This window comes from Dermacentor silvarum, chromosome 1 (assembly GCF_013339745.2).
Source record: "Dermacentor silvarum isolate Dsil-2018 chromosome 1, BIME_Dsil_1.4, whole genome shotgun sequence".
Lineage (NCBI taxonomy): Eukaryota > Metazoa > Arthropoda > Arachnida > Ixodida > Ixodidae > Dermacentor > Dermacentor silvarum.
In genome coordinates this window covers 5,826,728-5,847,551 of record NC_051154.1, presented here as the reverse complement: position 1 = coordinate 5,847,551, position 20,824 = coordinate 5,826,728, and the positions used below count along the sequence as shown (strand labels likewise).

General features: G+C 47.5%; 1 protein-coding gene across 2 annotated transcripts in view; it reads right to left on the bottom strand.

The window, feature by feature from the left end:
- LOC119456269 (vacuolar protein sorting-associated protein 8 homolog) overlaps nt 1-9,517 on the bottom strand; it is a 109,525-nt gene extending 100,008 nt beyond the window's left edge. For both annotated transcript variants that reach the window (XM_037717942.2, XM_037717951.2), the window contains exons 1-2: nt 9,224-9,517; nt 8,902-8,970 (exon numbers count right to left, since the gene is read on the bottom strand). In XM_037717942.2, the coding sequence (XP_037573870.1) occupies nt 8,902-8,970; nt 9,224-9,313 (159 nt within the window). In that variant the 5' untranslated portion in view covers nt 9,314-9,517. The remainder of the gene's footprint in view (nt 1-8,901; nt 8,971-9,223) is intronic.
- Between the last annotated feature and the right edge of the window lie 11,307 nt (nt 9,518-20,824).

The following is a 20,824-nucleotide window of genomic DNA, read 5'->3' as shown; positions in this document are numbered from 1 at the left end:
AAATTGTAGCAGTCATGAGGGAGGTAGTGACCGAATACTGCACCAGGGAGGCCAATTCCTGTTCCGGTGAGGGAGTGACTTTGTTGAAGCTTAGTGGGCCTTCCTAATGTGGTTGCACCTTCACTAGTATAGCCCCACTAGCTCTCGGCGATATATATATATCCCCTTCAGTCACGGCGTACACAATTGTGTACGCGACTTATTTTCGCAATTTCTCTGCAGTGGTGTCAAGGAATAGATCGCGAACATTAAGCTTATAATAACTTGAAAATTCCGTTTACCTAATGCACCTCCATTTTATTTCTGAGTGCAATGTGTCACTATAGACGACCGCTTTGGTGAAGGCACTACCGTGTTTGACGGGCTGTTCGACGTGAAGCGGTTTGGTAGCAGCTGTGAAATAACTTTTTTTTCCTTTCTAGTAATGCTTGCAGCGAATAATTAAATTGTGTATGTAATTCGAGTGGTTTACTAAATTTATTTTATGAAGAAACGTAGTATAACTGACTGATCACTAAGCAGATATTCGATAACTCTATAATTATAATGAGTCATCATAATATGCACAAGGAGTCCTTCCACTACCTAGATTTGCTTTCAATGGAGCATGCATTGCCTTGGCATAAATATTTGTAAATTTCATACATTTATCGAAAGTCTATCATAATTCCTGACTGAAGGGGATATATATATATTTTTTTGTCGGTGTTAGGCGCCACTCCATGCCAAACGTGCCTCGAAAGAAAAGCACTACTGTCAAACGAAACACAACTTGTCATGAACTCGCACAGAAGCTTCAATACAGCATGTTAATTGATCACATGTAGTAGGAGTCTATCACGCTTAGAAATTACCTAACCATGGCACCACCACCATGGTGTTTCCAGCGACAATAAGACAACGGCAATTGTTGATTATCGAGAAGGGCAATCATTATTGCATCCAAAGCTGCAACCAATTAAAAAAGTGGAAAACAGTGCAACATAACAACCTAGTTTATTTTCATCTCCAAGTGTAAATAACATAACAGGCCAATTTAACTTTACTGTCTTATATCCAGCTTAGCTGCTTTCAGATATAAAATAGGTGCGATTCCGGAAAAAAAGCATTAATGCATCCTGGAAAGAGGGCCAATTAAATAAACCATGGACCAGAAGTATTATAAAAATGCAGCTCATTAAATGCATGTTTTTCTTGCATTAAATTACCCATGACTAATTGTGTTGAAGTGAGCAAAAATTTACCGTGTGGGAAAGCTCTAAGCACAGAGCGTGGCTACGAATGCAGTGATGCTTTATAGACTTTTTCTGAAGGAACTTTTGGACAATACTTCAACAGTAATGAGAAAGACAAGGGCACCTTGGCATCACTGTAGTACAGCAGTAACAGTTATTTGCCTCAGGTGTGAGTCAAGTGGCTATGAAGCGGCGTTTTATGTGAGGGGGCACACCATCATAATACAACTATGTGTACGGCAGCAGATTACGCTGACCGGCGCGCATTGCACTGCTGTGATGCTCTTATCAAATGACGACACAAGCGCTAATTACAAAAGTGCATGTTGCCGCCACTTCGCCCCCATTGGCTGGCTGCAGTTATGTGACAGCCGGCACAGTACAACATGTGGAAGTTTACCAGCAGAATAATTTTGGAAAAAGCAGCCGGCATAGCAACTCTGATAATAAGTAAAAAGACCAAACTGCTGGCATTAACGGGTTGCACTTATTATGCCGGCAGTGTGCAATGCAAGGCAAGCAAATGAAAGAATGCGATGCTGAGCAAAGGCCAGGGTTTGTACACTGTAGTGTCATGGATGGAAATGTTGACATGCACAGTTTCTTTTTCTGAGGATGCTTGGGCAGCAGTAACAAGTCTACGAAGATGTAAGCAAACTCGGAAATGGGAATGCGGGATCTGCATGGACTTGAGACATACATCACTCTGTCATGTGCGACTGGTGCTCATTATGGTATCACAGATTTACCCTGTGCACAACTGAAGAGCAAAAGTCAGGCAATATTCTAGCTGTGAATAACAGATTGTCTGGGAGGTGCCTTCCGTTATCTTTTGTGTGAGAGTGCTAAAGAAAGTGTAGTAACCCATTTTGGGTTGAATTTTCATTTGAAATACTCGTCCGTGTGCTGTGGGTCTTTCTTTAAAGATACTGAGTAAAGTACAACATAGTAACTTTGATCAAGGGAATAGCGCAGACCATGGACCAAGCGTTAGCTGACAGTAACATTTCAAGGGCAGTATTCATTGTTGTGCGTAAAAAGAACAGCCACACAGAATTCATGTCAGACTTAAACAATGCAAAAAATTCCCCTCTGTCTTACGTTGCTTTCCACTACGTACCATTATCTTGAACATAAAAAATAAAAGAAACGAAATATGTAAACGTTATCTCAGTTGTTGGTGAGATTTTTCTCTGGCCTATCGTGCAAGCCACCCACTGCCCTAAATTGTGCTGCAGGGGCAGAATCTGCTCGCGAGGCTGCAAGTTTGCGGTGAAAGATGTGATGGTATAGCTGAAGCTACGAGTTATCAAGCGAGACCCCTTCTTGGGCCCATTCTGCCAGTTAGACATCCCCCCAAGTAAGGAAGTTCTCTGGCTAGCAGACAATAAAAAGAGGCGTTAAGCGCTCGCCACCGTCTTCATTGGGACTTGATGGATTGCAACGCGAGCACTTGGGGACTTTTACCTCGCTCAGTCAACTGGCTACACCACCTTATTCCATTACTTTTAACATTATCTTCTAAGGTTCTAATGCACTTCCACCTTGTGAGGCAGTGCTATACAAGCAGCAGCAGCAAACCATTTGAAGCTCTCTCTCTCTGTGGGTGCTTGCATGTGTGTGGTGAGCACGCACTGTTACGATTGGCATTTAGAACTGTTGTGCCTGGCGGCCTTCTCAACAAAGAATGCTTCACCAGCAAACCTGGAGTTACAGAATGCTGTTGAACCTGTCGATCCTTCTGGACAAAGTATGCATACCGGTGAGTGTGCCGCTATGTAAGGCCATTCCTGCTGTATGCTTTTCAATGCCATAGAGCTGGCAACGAAGCATGCATCACGTCAAGGCCATTCCTGCTGTATGCTTTTCAATGCCATAGAGCTGGCAACGAAGCATGCATCACGTCAAGGTGATTGACAAGTGGTTCTGTGCCGCAGGTTTGTCTGAGCTGATGAACGAGTCGAATTCAGTGAAGGACCCTAAACTGTGAAGGGGTCTTCGGCATTGTATCACCGGCTAATTGCTGCAAAAAGCCTACGCTGACGACTTCGTGGGAACAGCGCCGACCTTAGCTTCTCATGAAATTGCATTATCATTGCATAGAAGGCGGGTCGAAGCTTGGACACCAGAGGCGGAGACCAGCGATGTGGCACGTCTCCAGGGACGGGATTTTGCTAACTGTGACGATTGTCATTGGCCGAGAACAACATCAGTGAATTTCCCCTACGAAAGAAAGGGGGTTAATGATGTGCTCAAAAAGCGGACCTTCAGTACTGTGAAGTGCGCTCGTTCATGCTCGTACATAAAAACTCTCAAAATATAAATGCCGTAAATAAACCGCTTTTTGCATCTCTTGGACGTCGCCTCGGACCTCTTGATCGCCCGGCACCTGGCACCATCACCAGCCTCGTAAACTCGTAATGACCACTCGGACATGAGTCGCAACAATTGGTGGTTGACTGTGGTCAGATGGAACCTGCAGCCAGCGCCAAACCCAACAGTGCACGCGTGCGTGCATGCGTGTCGTGAAGGCTTCTTCCTGACTGAACAGCACACCACACTCATGCGTGCATGCTATCTGCATTGTGGTTCGTGCACGTTGTAGACACTCATTCCCACACACTGCAGTGCCTTTTCAGTTCATCTTTCTCCCGTGGTATCCCTTTTCACATCTCTCACGTATCTGCGGTGATATATACTTCTTCTGCAGCTAGCGAGGGTGTCGCAGCTAGACAGTGTTCGCTCTGCCTCTCGAAACCGATGAGTTCTAACTAGGCCGTTGATGTTAAAAGAATACACTGCGAACTTTTCGATGGTCAAAGGCAGTGTGCATTTTCACGCACCAGCCGCAGCCCCAGCTCCTTCAGCACAGGGGCAGAAGAGAAGCACCATCAACCAAAACAAGCTTTCTGAAATCGAAGCACAAGCAAGTCCGCACAAGATTTTATGTATATAAGACGCACCCAGTACCTTGCTTTTTGTGTTTTGTCAAATGATGACAACACGCCTACTCATCAATGTCACCAGTGAGCGGTGATCACTGCGTGCAGGCATCCTCGAGAGATCACTTTTGGGGTTACAATCACTTGCACGCGATTTCGCATCTTGGCCGTTAGTTGCGCTGTGCAAAGTGAGGTGCCCAGTGGGTGTCCTGTGCCGAGTCGCATGAACTCTCACGAAAGTGATCATGTTCGCAAATGCAACTATACATTTTCAAGCTGGCAAAACATAAATGGGCCGACTACACCAAGAGCACGTTGGCCTCACCGGCTGCTGCCAAGCTGATAGCATATTTACGTTTATCCCATGCCCAGCTGTTCCGGCGTTCGATTTTGCAAACTTTAGGCAGCTGTCTTGGGATCTCAGCCCACGTGACTTCCTATCAGGACTGCAACTAGCTGGCTTCCGTCTCGGTGCCAGCGGGCTGGCGAGGAAGAATCTTTAAATGGTTCGGAAAGCGAACAGTTCACTTGGCCTCTTCCGGTCGGTCAGAACTGTGCTTGCACTGCTAATTATGAACACATCACGTAACTACCAATCATTTCCAAAGAGAACTTGTTATCGGCTAAGAGTGGAACCGGCGAAAAGGTGACCAGCCTGTTTGTCTACTACCTACACTCACCGAAACTGCCATAAGAAGGTGTAGTTTTCATGCTACTCTACTGCTATAAAAAAGGGCTTCGTGTAAGTGGGCGGAGCTACATTTTTTCTACACCAGTTAAAAAATTGGTTGATGGTTTAGCTCTGGCTAAGGACAAACTATTGCCCGCCACCACTGTTAACCCTAGTTTAGCGTTGTTTGTCTTGGCTTATCATGGGTATGTGCCACTCGGTCTGTACTAGTCTTCAATGAACCTCTTTGATGCCACCTTGGGTTATTGGGTATGTGCCAGTAGGTGTGTGCCACTCTTAAATCAGCGTATTTGACGAAGCGCGTGGCATACTCTTCGGCAGTCTCCTGCGCCCGTTGGTGTCTACGCGGCGTTGTCGCTGTTTGGGAGTTAGGTTCGCCCGTGCGTTTCTCGTGGCCTCGGTATCAGAGTCAAGACAATGTTCCCTCTGTGCAGGAGCTTTATTGGCACATTCACGACCATTTCTCAACCTGTCTGCTTCTTCCAACTTCTCTCGTTTCGTTCAGCTACAATGTCAGGATCAGTCGCTCACGTTGTCGTTTCAGCTGTAGTTGTGCATGCCGTCGAGCCCCACGCTCGGCGTCGACCAACCCAGATGCACCCCCCCACCTCATCCATGGCCCATCTCCGATGAACGGCGACACAACTTCTTCTGACGCGCTGCTAAACTATCTGTGAAACAAGGAGAACCACACGCAGCACTTTCTATGCGAACACATTCTAAGCGCTCAGGCTGTGATTCCACTATATGCAAGCTTTATGGTTGTGTCAGCAACGTGACTGCATTACCTTGGAGGCCACGATAATGAATTCACTGGGTAGGGGGCTATCTACGAGTAGCTAAGAGCAGATGACGACAGCCAGGAGAGTGACTTCCAGTCACAGTGCTTTGGAATGAAACCTCGGACAGTCCCAGACGGCTGGATCATGTGACAATGACGTGCTCTTCTGTCAGGGCTAGTCTGACCGGAAGCCGCAGACTGTTTGCAAACAGTCCATGACTGCATAATTCAAGAGGCCCACTGGGCATCTTTGACTAAGTCCCCGACAGCCCCAGACTGCTTGGGACTGCTGTCCCACATTCGTTTTTCTCGGACAGCTTCAGGAGCTCCACCTACCAGTCCGACAGCTGCCAGAGTTGGGTTTGTTTTTCGTGGACCGGAAGCCGCAGACTGTCAGCTGACTCTCGGAGCTGTGAGATTTTTGCTCAGACCGGCCCAAGCACCTATAGCAGACAACGGCTGTCTGAAAAAGATGCGCCCGGCGTTTGCCGCCATGCTGTGAAAGATGCCGTGTGCTTCTGCACATTTAGCACATTCCATACAGCTAATATTGTGCACTCAGCCTCGGCTATCGCATGTTCCATCGGTGCTGTGTGCAAGCCATTTATGCGCTGTGTAATTGTCTTCGTGTTTTTTTTAAGAGACAAGCACAGCAATCAGGCACATATGCTTGCTTTTGTTCGTGCATTTCGCGAAATCTAAAGATTAAATTAAATTATGGGGTTTTACGTGCCAAAACCAGTTCTGATTATGAGGCACGCCGTAGTGGGGGACTCCGGAAATTTGGACCACCTGGGGTTCTTTAACGTGCACCTAAATCTAAGTACACGGGTGTTTTCGCATTTCGCCCCCATTGAAATGCGGCCGCCGTGGCCGGGATACGATCCCGCGTCCTCGTGCTCAGCAGCCCAACGCTGTGCATAATCAAAACATTTCGCAAAATCTGTCCTGCTCATTGTTACATGTGCAGTAAAGGTGGATTTCACCTTTCAGGCAAGTTAAATTGGTGTGCGAGAAAGCATACGACATTCCATGTGGCTGTTCCTCGCCGATAGTTGGGGTGTTATACAATCGGAGCTTCCGACCGCTGTTAACATAAATATTGATCCATTCTGTTGCCAAGTTCGAGCATTTCCTTTTTGGCGTGCATTATTAGTAGACTGTGTACATTCACTCTTTCCAAGACATGCATTGGGCCATTCGTAGACTGTCTCGCGGGCTTTGAGGATACCGGCGGGCACTTTCTGCGTGAACAGCGACGTTGTACGATCACGATTTTGTTTACACTCGTGTGGGAGTTCATCTTGAATTTCGCAGACAATGACCTAGCTTAATTACAGCAGTTAAGTGGCATGAAGAGTGAGAGAACAAAGGAAACCGAGGGCCCGATTTGCATTTCATTAGTCATAAGAAGCCAACAAAGACGCCAAGCACAACACAGGGGAAATTACATATACTTATTAATTGAATTAAAGAAATAAATTAATGGAAATGAAAGTGGATGATAAAACAGCCAGCTGCAGGTGGGGCACAAACCCATGTCTTCGCATTACGCATGCGATGCTATTACCAATTGAGCTACCACGTCACTGTTTCCCCATCCACTTTCTGGGGTATTCATGTTCATCCACTAGAAATAAACCTGGGAGTGTAAGCAAGCGCCACACCTCACGGCCTTGACGGCAGATGTGGAACATCCTTTTTTTGTCGCGGGCATCACACGTACGTGATCTTTTTCGGTGAAGGCAGCCGCTTAATAAACCCACACATGCTACCTGAAGGCATCAATACTGCCGGATTTGAGGCCTCGCGCGATATGTAATGAACGAGAAGGGAAACCGTGGGCCCGATTTTAGATGCGAAGCAGCTTATTATGGTCGGGGCTATGTCACTCCCTCCGTCCCTCCCTCCGCCGTGCGGCATCCACACCCCTATTGCGCATCCTCCTCCCCTTCCCTCTCTCAGCATTCCTCCTCTTCTCTCAGATGCTCCTCTCCGGATTGCGCAACGAATGGCAACACCTGCGGCTCCGCGCGCGATGATACAGTTTTAGCAGAGCGCCGCTTACGTTCCGCTCCGCTCAGATTTAACGCTCTGAGATACTGCAGGGAACTGCATAGATTTCGCATTTGATAAGCGCGTCTTGCCGAGACGCGAGCGGCGCGCTATTAACTCGGCTGCAAAACGACGAAGAGGCCAAGTAGACACGCTGTCACGCTCCGCTCAGTAGGCTTTGTAGCGGAGCGAGGGATGCGGTCTTCGTTCCGCTGACAGTATGAACGTTGTGCGCAAGCGCAATAGCGTTCCCGCTAAGCGGCTGTGTGGCATTTGCTAGCATATGCCGGTCTGAGCGGAGCGGACAGCAAGCGCTCAGCTAAAACACTCTAATGCGAAGCAGCTTAGGTTAGAGGCACGACGGTAGGTGCCCCAGAGGCACCGGCAACAGTCACCAATGCCGCGCGCGTTTGGTGCGAACGCGGGCAAAACGCCGATGGCGTCAACAACAGTTCTGCGCGTTGCTGGTGCTGCTGCATGTCCAAGTTTATACAGCTGATAAAACTACCTTGAGTCGACCCCATGGCTGCTTCGCATACTACTCAGGGTTCCCCTACGGGAAGATGGTGTAATTTTTTTTTATTAGTTATATCATAAGAAGCCATCAAACAAAGACATCAAGCACAGGATAGGAGAAATTACATGTACTTATTAACTGATTTAAAGAAATGATAAATTAATGGAAGATCGAGGGCGCGACATAAGCTGCACTTTAAAAACACATTCTATGCGCTCAGGTGGCGATACCACTATGCAAACGCGATGGCTGTGTCGGCGACGTGGCCTCCGAGGCTGTACCATCTCGGAGGCCACGCTAATGAATTCGCTGAATAGGAGGGGGGGCTATCTGCAAACAAGCAGACGACGGCAGCCAGGGGAGCCACGGTAGGGTGGCCACAGTGCCCCGACAGCTGGATCATGTGACGGTGACGTGCCCTTCTGTCAGGGCTAGTCGAACCGGAACTCTGGGACGGTTTGCGGTTAGTTCGGGACTGCATAATCGAAGTCCAGTGGGCCTCTTCGATTATGCAGTCCCAGACTGTCCGCAAACCGTCTGCGGTTTCCAGTCCGACTATATATATCCCTGGACCTCTTCGATTATCATTCCCTGACAGTCCCGGACTGATTGGTACTGCATTCGATTTTCTCTAAAAGCTTTGGAAGCTCCGGCCACCAGTACTCTACCAGTACACTTACTTCGTTTAATATGCTCTCCAACGTTGGTGGATTTTCCACAGGTGGAAGCTCAAATTCTTTGTCGTCCAACTACAAAAGAAAAAAAAATGAAATTTACAACAGCTATTCGCATTCAACTGCCTAGGCATTAGCACACAACCAAACGTATGTTGCTAGCGCACAAAGTTATTTTAGCCCTCAGCAAACCATAAGCTTCAAGACATGGCAGTAGAAAACGCCTGTCACCGCCGTTTCGCCCTCACGTTGAGAAACCAGTAAGAGTCAAATAAGACCCGACGACAATGCTAACCCACTGCGCTACGAAAACCGAAGTCAGACTTACTTCTTCTAAATTAAAAGCAAGGGTAGCGTCTTCCGTAGCGATGGAATCATTTCGCGGCCTCCCGCCAACGCCGTCACTAGCTTCATCCATTTCGTTGCCGCTCTATCCTACCGCCCCCATGCAGCCCCTACTAAACGACCAAGTTCTAGCGCGCTGGCGTCTTGCACGATAACCGGAGAGAACTTCAAAGGTCGAATCAAATTCGTCACGAAGCTTCGCAGCAGCGAGTATGGTGAACGTGCTGAGCTCTTCGGGCGAAAAGCGGTACAGAATCGCTGAACCGCTGAACCACAGCTACGGTGGCTAGAAGGGGGAGGTGAGAGCAACGGCGGCGGCGGGGTGTTGCAAGCAATCATGACAGCAGCGGCGGCGCTGCAGTCGACAGCAAGATCGCTCCCCGGGCGCGGAGGCACGGCGCCGCGGGTTTCGAAACGGGCGTTTCTGCTCGCAATTAGCGCTCGCATATTTGACATAACTAGCATTAAGGTAATGCATACCGTACCTTGTTAATAGAGGAGACAATAAATGACTAGCAGACATCCTCTGATGGACTCGCTGTGGTTGCTTTGTGGCTATCGTGTTGGGCTCCTAAGCGCGGGGACGTGGGATCGAATCCCGGCCACGGCGGCCGCATTTTGATGGGGGTGAAATGCGAAAACACCCGTGTACTTAGATTTAGGTGCACGTTAAAAACTCCAGCTGGTCCAAATTTTCAGGAGTCCCCCACTACGGCGTGCCTCATAATCAGATCATGGCTTTGGCACGTAAAACGCCATAATTTTTATCCTCTGGTGAGTGGTCAGTGTTAAAGGTGCATTCGCTTCAGGCATGTCACAGCCGGCACAAAGATTTTTGTTGGTCTCGGTCGCACGCGTTCTACGTGCTTTCCCGAATCGTCGGGAGTGAAAAAAATTATTTCAGCTAATGCGAAGAATATTATGCTAGTGGTGTGGGTAAAGAAAGTTGCACCGATTTCTAGGCTCGGAGTGAAGAGCTCCTAGGTCATATTACTGCGACGCACTGCATCTTCCTGCTCGTCAAATTGGTTAATACCAATATATGATGCTTTATAAATCATTTTATATAGGAGTTAAGTAAACAACCCTTATTTAGTTGCCAATGCGATGAACTAGACTGGTGGTGACCATGAAGAATACTCAAAAGAACGACAGACAGCACTTGATTAAAGGATTCAATATACGGGGTGTCCCAAATAACATGCAACAAGATTTAAAAATACGCAAATGCCCCGTAGCTGGGCAGAACCAAGGCAGTGTTGTTTGCCATCGCTTGTAGATACTCAGATTATTTTTGCATTCCGCCTATACTTACATAATTAGTCCTAAGTAATTATTCAACTTCTTAAATATTATAATTAGATAAAAAGTATCAACGAGAAAATTGTAGAGCAACTTGAAAAATTACCGATACAGCTTTCGGTTGCTCAATACGTGCTGCATAAAAGTGTTTTCCGATGGTGAAAGAATTAAGCCAGTGAATACACGCAAAGTGCCTCGAGCGGCCAGTCGCGCGCCAATTTTGCGCGTATTCGCGGGCTTCGTTCACGCTGGGAAAAACACTTTTATGTAACACATATTGAGCAACAGAAAGCTGTATCGGGAGTTTATCATATTGCTCTACAATTTTCTCATTGATACTTTTCATCTAACTATAATATTTGAATAATTAGGCAGATTCAAAAAAATAATCTGAGTATCTAGAAACGACGTCAAAGAACATTGCCTTGGTTCTGCCCAGTTAGGGGGAATTTGCATATTTTAAAAATCTTGTTGCATGATAGTTGGGACACCATGTATATGATTCAACTGGGGTTTGAAGTGCAGGCAGATCTTCGAAGTCCTGTCTAAGGTGTTGGCTGCACGGGGCACGGCCCGCTGCCACGCTTTAAATGCCTCATCGTCATCAGACACCTAGAAAAGGGGTGTTCTTTTCTGCTTTTCTAGCAGAAAAAATAGCCTGTTGTGCAGCCCGGCGCAAAACGGTGCGTCTGTCGTCTCATGCGACTTGCCATGGCTTCTTACGGCATGGAAATGTGTAGAAATATTGTCACCACAAGGAGGCACAGCTCCACAGCGTGAATGCGAACAGAAGCGAGCGTGGAGCAAAAATAAGCGATCAGAACCATGCGAACCAAGCGCACTCGCTAGCTCCGACAGCAGCCTAACTACAGCGGAGGCATCTTAGTGTCGACGCGCGCGCCACCACTCAGCATCATGAATCACTGCAACACGGGCCGCGCTCTCCGACGGCTGCGTTGCTCCCACCTCCCCCTTCTAGCCACCGTACCACAGCTGAACTAGAGTCACAGAATAAAGACATATAAAGACCAACGTTAGAGAAGGGAAACTGTACCTTCCACAGTGGTACGAAAATAAGAAGCGGAAGCGCATGGAACTCCCTGGGGTACCCGACAGATGGCGCTGCGGAAACAAGCAGTAGTACATGAGGAATGTTGATACAAAATGGAGGAAGCTGACCAGAAAACTGTCAATCAAATATTTGGACTGCAGGAGGGGTGCAAACCAGGAAACAGCGGTTAAGAAAAAGGTTAAGGAAACAGAGAGGGGTCTGTGGAAAACAGGGATGCAGACGAAATCAGCACTGGGCACATACCGAACTTTCAAGCAAGAAATTGCCAAAGAAAATATCTACGATAATTCTAGGGGAAGCTCTTTGTTGTTTGAAGCCAGGACGGGAGTATTGCGGACTAAGATGTACCGAGTCAAGTACCAAGGTATAGACACGTTGTGCTGTGCGTGTGGAGAAGAAGAGGAAACGGCTGAACACCTCATACTTTTCTGTAAGGGGCTTAACCCTACAGTGCAAGGCAACGGGGCTGATTTTTTCAAAGCATTGGGGTTTAGGGACAGTGAAGGCAAAATAGACTTTAAGCGGGTAGAAATAACCAAACAGAGGTTATCTGATTGGTGGATAAAATTAAGGCAGGGGTGAAATTTCACCCACCACAAAGTACAAATTATGTTAATAGCCATGGCTAGGTGGCGCATGCCACCGCCCGATTTAAAGGGTTCAGCCTCATCCATCCATCCATCCATCCATCGTAGTAGTAGAGAGTAGTAAGTGGTTCTTGAGGAAAGGGAAAGGTTGGCGCTATCTTCTGCAGCCCTTGAGGGAGCACGGCGTACAGGATAATGATGATAAGTGGTTCTTGAGGGAAAGAGAAAGGTTGACGCTATCTTCTGCAGCCCTTGAGGGAGCACGGCTCAGCGCCAACGGGGAGGGGTAAGTGGGAGCGAAAGAAGGGATAGAGTGGAGTCGCCATGGCTGGGCGAAGCAAAACCGGCAGGCATAGGCGGCACGTATCAGGCCGAGATGGAAGGCCTTGGTGTGCTGCAGAGTCTGCAGGGGTGTTGTGCCAGGCCGGTCAGGCCCGGGGTGGGGTGGGAGGCCGTGAGGCCTTCCCGCTTGTAGAAATGTCCTTAGAGGCGTGCGGAGAGCCCTGACGAGTCAAGGAACTCCAGAAATAGGAACGAAGTGGTGAGAGGGATTTGGAAAGGGGTGATGGTCCCTAGTTTGACTTTCGGCAATGCGGTTCTGTGCATGAGATCAGAGGTTCGAGCAAGGTTGGAAGTAGAGTCACAGGACACCCATACAAACTTAGAGAAGGGAAACTGTACCACGGCCGGACTGGAGAGGCGCGCGCGCTTTCCTTACGGCTAGAGTGTACTAGATAATGGTCGAGTGGGCCGAACGGCGCTCTCCCGCTGAGGCGCCGCGTGTGGAAAAATTATGCGAGGGCGCTGCGAGCGAACTGGATTGGGGCGGAGACGCGCTCCGCGGCATATTCAACGTACTTTCGCTGCGGGCGCCGAGGCCGATTGCGCATAGTACGCTCTTAAAATAGTGCTTTATTTCAACTGCAAATTTATGTTTACACCATCTTGCTAAACATATATATTTGAGGCATGGATTATACAACGCGTCGTCTTCAGTTTTGCTGTCGTTGTCAAGCGCGTCGTCTGCTAGCGAGCGCGCGTTCGCTACGCGGATGCTGGCGGCGCCCAGTTTTTCTCGCAGAACGTCTGCGTAGTGCATTTTTTTTTTGTTGTTGTTTTATTTACTTTGGTGCGCCCATGACTCTTGACGGCGGGTACCAAAGGTAGTTTTAGCCAAGTGAACCATTGTTTTTAACACTGTCTTCTAAAAGCAACTGGCATCTCTGCAACATGAAGCTACGTAGGAAAATTTTATTACTGATAGCGTGCCATTTTACGCGCGCTTCTTGTCAGTGGATATTGATCAGGAACAATGATCGAAGAAAACAATATTAAAGTGAAATAGACCAGGTTTATTAGCTGCGTGGCGCGAAGAATGACCGATGTATTTCTACGTAATTAAATCAAAGGGTACATTGAGAATGGTACAAATGGTATAGTGAGAACTCCCGACCATGCACGTTTGCATACGAAACACACGTATTAGTGAATACTGCACATAAAACTCTCATTCGCAGAAACTAATATTCATAGCAAGCAATTAAAACTATATATATGTGCAAGTGTTATATGCTGTACGACGCCAAACATTCGTTTCCGTACGATTGTAACGCATAACAGCACTATTGCAGTCTCAAAGGTGAGTTACCGATGCAAGTGCGGACTGTTATTCCGAATGATAGTGCTGCCGGAGAGTTGTGGCTGTTGCGCAGAGGCGCAGTTCCTGAGAGAATTAACGCAGCTATATAGGGGTGTTAATAAGTCCGGCTAATAAGCTGCTAATAAGCCCTGCTAATAAGTGTAATAAGCTGTCATTCAATATAAATGCCCCGTTTTGTGGCAGCCTATAAATCTGCTAACTTGATTCAGGCAAGGAAAACTTTTTTTTTTTTTTTTGACAGTCTCACCATCTTTGCAATCCATTAAAACTGGGTGCCCCATGTGGTACCACACTTATCTTCTTGAACGAACGCAGCAGATCTACACATATCTGTACGTGTATGTGAGGTATGCCGTTTCTCTAATTGCTTCCTTATTGTCGTTATGATAGTGCATTGAATAACTGAAAGCAGCCGTTTATAATATACAACCTGCTTAGTTGAGCAGACAGACATTTGGGAATGGCATTACATTTATGTATGAAATATAGGATAAGCGTAACATGTTTTTCTCGGAAATCAGACTCGAGAATAATTTATTTTGTTTACACTCCTAGAAAAAAGACGAAGAACGCAGCCACCTGTCTTTTTATTTTTTAGTTCAAACAAATTTGTGGGTTTTATGTGGCAAAACCACGATATGAGTATGAGGCACCCGGTTTAGATTTCCCCACCTGGGGCTTTTTAACGTGCACCTAAATAGAAGTACACGAGTGTTTTCCATTTGTTCCCATCGAATTCCGCGACGGATTGAACCCGCGAGCTCCAGTTTAGCAGCGCAACGCCGTATCCACTATACCGGGTGTTCGAAATTAAGGTTTAGGGAATTTTTTAAAATCTCCTGTGGCAGTTAGCACAATTCTCATTGATGAGCTGGGTTATTCGAAGAGGCGGACATTAGTTGCACGAGAAATCGAAACACCTATTCAACTTATCAACAAAATTGATTAATGAGCTTCTTAGTTAATTACTTTACGACACATATTGCAATTTACGAATTGTAGCCGGTGAGGTTGCAAAACGCATCCACTTGAAATGAATTTCCAGAATGACACCGACCGCGATAAAGGACCCCGTACCAATTACTCCGCATTCTGTTACGCGAGTAAGGCGGAAACTTGAATAGAATGTTGCGCTGCAGTTTTTTTTTTTTTTTTTTTCAATAACAATGCTTCCCGTAAATCTGAGTACCAGCCGCGGGGGCTCAGTTAGCTAAGGCGTTGCGCTGCAGAGGACGAGGTCGCAGAATCGAATCCCGGCCGCGGCGGCCGCATTTCGGTGGAGGCGAAATGCAAGAAGCCCGTGTGCTTGCGTTGTAGTGGACGTTAATGAACCCCAGGTGGTCAAAATTAATCCGGAGCCCTCCACTACGGCGTACCTTATAATCAGAACTGGTTTTGGCACGTAAAAAAACCCAAAAGAAGAAAGAAATCTGAGTACAAGGCACCGCGGGCAGATATGCTTTACTTGTTTGAAGCGGCAAGCAGGAAGGTTTACATATGTTTCTCCGTTTGCGTTTCGCAAGACCTACTGATGGAAAACTATATGCGGAACAATACACACGAGAGATACATGCTGCTTGAAGAACGAGAAAAATATTTGTTCTCCAAAGGGAACCGTACAATAACATAGTAGAATGAAAGCCGACACTGCGGCCGCAATGCACGCGCATCACCGAGCGGCATTAAAAAAATAAAATGAAGAGAAAGAAAGGCATTTATTCTTAAGACATATATACATGTCATATTCGATTATGAACACCATTTGAGAGGTCTTAACGCAAATACCAGCGCGCGAAGTAGTGCGAATGACCCTGCCGAGCAGCGTATTTCTATTTCAGCCCCCGTACAGCACTCGACCGCTGGCGCCGCGCTGCGCCGCTCGCGCGTACCATGTTTCTAGCCGCCGCCGTTGGAACGGAGGAGGCGTATACGGAGAACACGCTGGGTTGGGGCTGACTAGCCTGCTGTTAGGGGATCGGTGGCATTCCTAAATAAACGCATCACTGTTTTGATGATCCAAATATAATCTCCCTATCAGGGAGGGAGCAGTCTACCTGACTGGAGCAGTATTTTTTTATTTGGGGTGTTGCTACGCTGCGCTCCGCAACACCCCAACGACCGCCGCTTCGCGTCGGCGCCCGGCACCACGGCTTCCGCCGTGGCGCCGGGGTTCAAACGACCGCGCTGGCAAACAGACAGGAAAACAAAAGAAAAAGCGTGATAGAATCCAAAAAAAAAAATTGAGCCAAGGCGGGAATCTAACCCGCGTACCGAAGAACTGAATCCCGAATCGAGCGCCGTAACCACTCAGCCATACAGCCACACTTGCTGGCTGAGCAAACATGCGAACCATATGATTGCGTTCGAACGCCCTCGGCGAAAGCAACCACCTAGAAACGCGGTACGCGCGAGCGGCGCAGCGTGGCGCCAGCGGTCGAGCGCTGTACGGGGGCTGAAATAGGAATACGCTGCCGAGCAGTATCGCCAGCAGTTTCCAACGGCGCGACCTTCATGTGGCCCAATCCAGTTCGATCGCAGCGCCGCCACAGTATTTTTCCACGTCGGGCGCCTCACTGCAAAGCATGCGCCGCCCCAGCCGCTCGTCCCACTCGACCATATTCTAGTACACTCTACTTACGGCCTTCGCTATCGCTTCGGGCACAATGGGAGCGCGTCTCCGCGGGTAACGTCACGGCTCGCCGCGTGAGGGCGCAGCGACCCTGCTGTAGTTTCCAACTGGAGTGCATAACTGTTGGGTGCATAACATTCACAAAAGAGACAAAGGCGCCCCAAAAAGATTCTGGAACCATATAAAAGCACTCGGAGCTCCAACTAGAAACTCGCAAACGGCTATAAGGGATGAAGACGGTAACATCTATGAAGGCGATGATGCGCTGCGGTACATCACAGACGTTATCAGGCATAACTTCGGTACGAGAAAAAGCGTAGTTCAGACAACAGATCCAGCAACAACAGAGAGGCCTGAGAGATCAAAATTCAGCATAGAAAGCTTTTATTGGAAAAAGGCAGCAGAAAATGTCCCTAACAACACGGCAGCAGGACCCGATGAAATCCCAATACAGCTAATCAAAAACCTCGGTCCAAAAAGCAAGGCACTGCTGACTAATGCCATAGAGCAAGTGATTAGAACAAAGAATATTCCCGTTGGATGGCGTGAAAGCAAGATGAATCTTATCTACAAAGGCAAAGGAGATAAGGATAAGACGAGCTCGTACAGGCCAGTTACAGTAACGTCGGTGATATATAGAATGGCAATGCAAGCCATAAAATTAGAACTGTCGAAGTGGGTGGAAGAAAACGGTGTATTGGGGGAACTACAGAATGGGTTCAGGCCAGGCAGACGCTTAGAAGACAATATGTTTGTACTAACTCAGTGCATAGAGATTTCAGTGGCTCAGAAAAGACCTTTATGGATAGCATTTCTAGATATTAAAGGAGCTTATGACAACGTAGACAGGGAATTGTTGTGGGATATTCTTCAATACGAAGGCATAGATGACGATTTCGTGGAGCTGCTGAGGGAGATATATCAAGACAACCAAGTACAAGTGGCATGGGAAGGCCGAAAAGGAAATGAAATGGTGGGAATTCACCAAGGATTGAAGCAAGGATGCCCTCTGTCACCATTGTTGTTCACGCTTTACGTCAAGGGCATAGAAAGACGACTGGAAAACAGCGAATTAGGTTTTGATTTATCCTACATGTGTAATGGACAAATGGTGCAACAGAAGATCCCTGGACTGATGTACGCAGACGACATTGTGCTACTAGCGGACAATAAAAAAGATTTACAGATACTTGCGAATATCTGTGGGAACGCAGCGACAAATCTAGGCCTTAAGTTTAGCACAGAGAAATCAGGGATTATGATCTTTAATGAGCACACGAGTAACTTCGTGGTGTCAATTCAACAGCAAGTAATACCCATAGTGAAGCAATATAAGTACCTCGGCGTACACATAAACGAAGGAAAGAATTACTCAAGCAACCACCAAGATAATCTGAAAATAAAGGGGAAGCGGAATGCAGCATTAATGAAACACAGAGCACTGTGGGGCCACAATAAGTATGAGGTGGTGCGTGGAATCTGGAAAGGAGTAATGGTGCCAGCGCTAACATTCGCAAATGCCATTATATGCTTAAAATCGGATATATTGGCGGGTTTGGAAGTTAACCAAAGATCAGTAGGCCGGTTGGCTTTGGGAGCACACGGTAATACGACAAATGAGGCAGTGCATGGAGACATGGGTTGGGCCTCTTTTGAAGTCAGAGAAGCACAAAGCAAAATTAGTTTTGAAGAAAGGCTCAGGAACATGGATGAAAATAAATGGGCGGCTAAAGTGCACAAGTATCTCTACATGAAAAGCGTGGACACAGAATGGAGGAAGAGGTCAAGGAAGTTGGCAACCAAGTACAGGATAATCGAAACTGTAAATAGACAACCAGGGGCTCTATTCTGGACACGCATGGCGGCTGCACGGCCGCCATTATCCGCCATCTTGGCTGTCTTATTGGCTGTCCAGAGGTCACGTGTTTTGAAATTTGTGCCGGGAAACGGAAGTTTTGCTAAATGCAATTTTGCGTTTTCGTCAGAATGATGAAAGCATGACGTGGAGCTGCAAACTTTATCGACTAATACTTTTTTGTGGTCCTTGGCACCTCTATAGCGACTTTAGCGCTTTGAAAAGAAAGTGGACGGTAGCGTGCAGAAGCTCGTGCAATGCATCTGTAATTTCGCGAATATGTGGTGGCTGTTCCAAGATAGCCGGCATGTCAGCTTGCTTGATTGGCTGAAGGAATATCCTGTGAAGAGCGTCACAGGAAGGGCCTGTTTCGTAAACGTCAATCTGACGTTGCGTGACGTTGCGCTCGGGCCGCCATTGCACAGATTTTCCGCCATAATTTGTGGTGCGACGAGCCGCGCGAATTATGGTAATGAGCGGACCATATGCAAGTGACAGTGGAGAGGCATGCGTATCGCCGCATTTTCCCTGTCATTTCGGGTCATAAAAATCTTTGTTCACAACGCGTGCTCATAGCATTTGCATCGCTCTCGGGTGGTGTTAGCATTTGTGTTTTGCACCATCATTTTTATTAAAAACACGTTTATTTGAAATAATATTGTTTGAAACTAGCAAACTTTCTGCGAGATTTTGCACTTTTCACTATTGCGTTTGTATTGTAATTAATGTTAATGACTTTTCGCGTCATTAAAAGCTATGACAACGGTGACTTTTTAATTTATAAAAAGAAATGTACGCAAGGCGGCGCCTTGAAGTTTCCTCTCGCGGTTCGAGTAAGCAGCGAAGTGCACAAGAGATGGCAGTGCCGGCGCTTGCGTCGCTCAAGCGGATACCTGAGGCGCGCGCAACGCTATCGATGATATTCGGCCGCTTCTCAGCTAGCCGAGTCGGGCTGAGTGACTTACGGTTCACGAGATAGCGATAACGCGGCCTAGAGCGTGCGCCGATCCTCACTGGCAGGTCGCGTATGTTGTCTCAAGGTAGAAAGCAAGCGCGTGGGCGCCAATATACGATGACTCATTCCGTTTCCCGAGGACACGCATCCTAGCTAATGAAGCAGACGACAGCCTGCGCGCATGCAGACGACGGAAGCGAGAAACGATTTTGATGGAATAATTGTACGCTTTGAGCTAGCTGCTTTATTTTTACTGGGGAGGAAAACTGTTTTGCTTTATCAACCACGCTATGTTAAATGCCTACATTATAGTTTCTTAGGCGAAACGTCAAATTTGCGTCACGTTACGAAAGCAAAACGGGGCCATGAGCGCCATTTTGTAAGCGTCGCGCCTACGTCACGCCTCGAAGAAAATGGCGGAATGTCCAGAATAGCGGCTCAGGCGTGCGTCTAAATGTCGTACAAAAATCCCTCACGTGACCAGATACTAGGCACCTAGGGACACGATCATTTAGGGACTTTTGAGAAGGCGCGATGGTGGCGCTAAAAGTGACGACGGCATGGGATGGCGCGTTCGTTCTCGGCGTGATCGTTCTCTGGCCCGCGCCGACCGCGCGTTGTTCAACATTGCGTGTGTGATTGTGCTTGCGTTGCTTGTGTATTTGTTGTAGGTTCTGTGTTACTTGGCGGAAAGCCGTGAGTAGTGCTTGTGTGGCACTGCGGCTTTGGCCTCGGTGAGCTCTGGCAATACAGAACCTGCGTTGTGTGATCCGTGTTCCTTGACAATGCGGAGGTGGTGACGATTGAAATGTCGAAGTGGCGTAGCGCCTCGGCAGCGCAGTTCAGCGAACCGCGATGTGGCGTCGCCGTGTCCGCCTTAGCATAACGGACGTCGAGGGATGTGCTGCTCTCTACAAGTCACAAAAATGTGACTGCGTCGACCGCCCACGGTTCAGCGCTGAATGTGTGGTTTGAGTACTGTGCTTGAAACGAGTGGTGCAGCTGTGGTGCCCTAATTTCGCACAATATAGACGCGTGCTTATGTGCAAAAAGGGCAACAAATCGTATCTTAACCCGCTGAGGCGATGCTACAATGTCAACAATGCCGTGCATGTTTATTATGATGGTAGTCTCTACAGCAAGCAAGCGTGCACTGCAGCTATGCTGTGAATATAGCCTCAACTCGAATGTGGCGTTTGCAGAACTCTGTTTGGTTCTGCTTTCAAACAAGCTGTATGTTAGGATTATCACTCACTGCTCACTTGAGACATGGGAGTCCATCGTGTGGGTTGGGGCTCAGCACGAATGTGTGGTGAGGGGGTGTGGAGTTGGTGGCTGTGTCAGGTGCCTCACTGAATTTTGTCATTGGAATAAGCTCAATGTAGAAGGACACACCCTATACTTGATGGCTCACTTTCACGGATATTGCCTTTTTTTCCTTGAAATTTCCAGCCTCAGGACGCGCCTCGCATTATATTCGGGTTCGTGACACATATAATCACATTAAATTTTTATTTAGGAGAG